General features: G+C 38.8%; 1 protein-coding gene across 1 annotated transcript in view; it reads right to left on the bottom strand.

The window, feature by feature from the left end:
- LOC118408772 overlaps positions 1-2,914 on the bottom strand; it is a gene marked incomplete at its 3' end in the record, with an annotated part of 8,503 nt that extends 5,589 nt beyond the window's left edge. The window contains exons 1-3 of the mRNA XM_035809631.1: positions 2,845-2,914; positions 2,088-2,132; positions 981-1,028 (exon numbers count right to left, since the gene is read on the bottom strand). Of these exons, the coding sequence (XP_035665524.1) occupies positions 981-1,028; positions 2,088-2,132; positions 2,845-2,902 (151 nt within the window). The remainder of the gene's footprint in view (positions 1-980; positions 1,029-2,087; positions 2,133-2,844) is intronic.
- Between the last annotated feature and the right edge of the window lie 6 nt (positions 2,915-2,920).

Genomic DNA, 2,920 nt, shown 5'->3' with positions numbered 1-2,920 from the left:
TTGCACATTTTATTTGTGCTGGGAGCAGAGAATGCAGTTTTTAGTCCAAGATCCAAGCAAAAACAAATGGCACTTAGCTAAAAATCTAAAAGTATTTCTACAGCATATACACAGTTTACACTGTACCATACACTGGTTATACTTATAGACGTGGAGCAGTGGACAGTTAATATCAGTGAAGCTGCATCAAATCAATAATACAGGATAGATCCTACCTATATGCCATAGCAGAATAACTGTCACAAAACTGCAAACTAGGGGTTTTCTCGTGTCACTCCTCTTTTCTTCTTGACATCAAAACTTCATTGCACAATTCCATATAATCATTCCTAGAAATGTGTTTTCATTTTTCTACTTTTTTTTTTGTCCAGCAAAATCCTTTCTGGACCATTCCACAACAATAGCCATGTGGATTCAGACATAAAGCCACAGTGGTAGGTGTTCAAGCATGCTCCTGATAAATCCACACCCCTCCAGATGGCTACTTGTTGCCTGAAGTGTACTTCAGGTTCTAAAGGTTGGTGGTCAGCTACGACATGACGTAACCCTGTTCTGGTGGTCATAGAGCGGTAACTACATACAGCTCAACTGCACATGTGCAACAAAACCATTTCAGTGTCTGTAGTGGGTTTTAAGTGACCCTTATTTTAGAACTTTCAGTTCCAGTCAGGTATATTTTGTACATGGCTAATTGCAATAAAAACACATGGATACAACATTGACATGTACATACAAAACTCATATTCATGATATTTCTATTCAAGACAGCATGCCAAAATAACAAAAACAAACAAAAGAGCTGCATTATCATTATGTAATACAAATATCAGTCGATTTTGACGATATGTTACTGTAAAATAAAATGCAAAAGATGTTAGATACAAAAGAACTGTGGAAACTGAACTATTGTCAGGAAACCTGTTTAACACCCACTGACAAAGGTTCAATTCTTTGATAAAAACAAAAGAAACGATACTAACCGAAGTATGCACTTTGGGAGTAAACTACTGTAGGGAAGGATAAGGTGTCTTGTGATAACAGAAAAACAACTCAGTCAGGATTGGGGAAAATGCGTTAACCTTTAGCACACTGTGAGCACCTTCACACACCTGTAGGTGTATGTGCACATGAAGTCCAGCATGCTAAAGGTTAACGTAAGTAGATCTTCATCATAGAAGACATCACCAGAGAGAAGAAAAACACAAACTTAAGGGAGGGGGGTATTTGTCGTGTACAAGAAGACCTGATAACATAGTACAGTATACAGGGATGGTTTCAAATATCAAGGCCATACAAAAAAGAAAATAACTCCAATATCCATATCTGAGGGTTTAAAAAAAGTCTATCAAAGTGAACAACTTTGAACAATTTTTTGTCAATCAGCTAAGTAACTTAAAACAACTTAATGTTAAAAGAACCCTTGCCACATGCTCTGACATTTTTCTAATATACATGAAAATCAACAAGATTTAGCTGCCCTGGGTCCCTGCCAGCTTGTTCTGTTACCTTGTCTAAACTGTCCCAGAAACATACTATTATACAGTCTTACATAATGCAACTGGCCATTGTCATTGATGAAATGCTAAGAAAAGATCACATATAAGATATTCAACAGTTTATATGTTTCAAGTGAGCTATTTCTCTTCTTTTTTTCAAAGATGAGGAGGTTTTCCTTTTGTCTCTATCGAGGACCATGTAGTATACTAGTATCTGTTCTTCTATATGAGATTGTACTGAGTTCCTAAACAATGTACTGAAAGGAGATCACATGAACAATGACAATGCTGATTGGTCAGCAATTAACGGATTGGTCGATTAAGGAATTTGACGGTCAAATAAAAGTAGGGCTTTTATTGGTTGCTAGGAAGAACACCAAACAAACAATTGGTGAATGGAAACATGTCTGCCATGTAACCATACTGGTGGTGTAACAGATGGTGATAGTTTGGTGCCTGCACATTTTCATCAACCAAGAGGGCTAGGAATTAATTAATGAAATAATAACAAAACAAACTGTCTGGGACCCAGGGCACATGCAGAGGTCATGAAAGGCCAAAGGTCACACAGGTCAAGCTATAGAACTCTACCTCTCTCAATAACTCTGGGTCGGTATCGGTAGGAGAAAGCACTCTCTGGTGGGAGGGAGTGGGAAGGGAGAGAAAGTGGGCAAACACAGAGTAGAGAAAAAGAATCCATGTAAGGAAATGGACAAAAAGAGAAGAAAACACATGGAAATGAAAGAAGACATGCCTGTGTGTGCAAGCAGGTAGCAACTCTTGGTCTGGTTCAGTACTAGACAGATTCTGATGTCTACTCATCCATGCTATAGTTCATCAACCTTTCTTTTCAACTCATCACTACTTACCATTGGCTTATTTTACTCATGTTCAGAAAATGCTGTTCAGCTGTACTGTTAAAAATGTTAATACTGTAAATCTGCTGAGCTCCAAGTACTTCACAGCTCACTATAATATATAAGATTAAGCCTTTTTCCCACATAGGAGAGATGCTCAAACCTTTGACTGCCAGACATGACATCTGATTGCCATGCAAAACACAAGATTAACCCTTCTTTTGCAGATAAAATGCATAAACACAATCTCTGACAAGGCAGCACAACTACCAGCCAATCAGCAATGAGTGCCTGTAACTACAAATTCTAAGTACCAACAACCAATCAAATCTAAGAGAAAGAACAGCCAATCAGAATGGAGGGACTATAACAACCAATCAGGCAGCAGACAGTAGTGGCTGTTGGGGATAGCCCTCCTACTGAAAACAAACACATATGCATCAAACCATACCTATTGAATGGACCGGGATAAGGAGGGTGTCCAAACTCACCTGGTGTGTGAAAGTGTTTCTGCTTGGGGTCCTTTGGGTCCCCACTAGCCCGCTGCATGCCCTGGGGCTTATTGAG

This window comes from Branchiostoma floridae, unplaced genomic scaffold (genome assembly GCF_000003815.2).
Source record: "Branchiostoma floridae strain S238N-H82 unplaced genomic scaffold, Bfl_VNyyK Sc7u5tJ_407, whole genome shotgun sequence".
Taxonomy (NCBI): domain Eukaryota; kingdom Metazoa; phylum Chordata; class Leptocardii; order Amphioxiformes; family Branchiostomatidae; genus Branchiostoma; species Branchiostoma floridae.
This window is presented reverse-complemented; position numbering and strand designations above follow the sequence as displayed.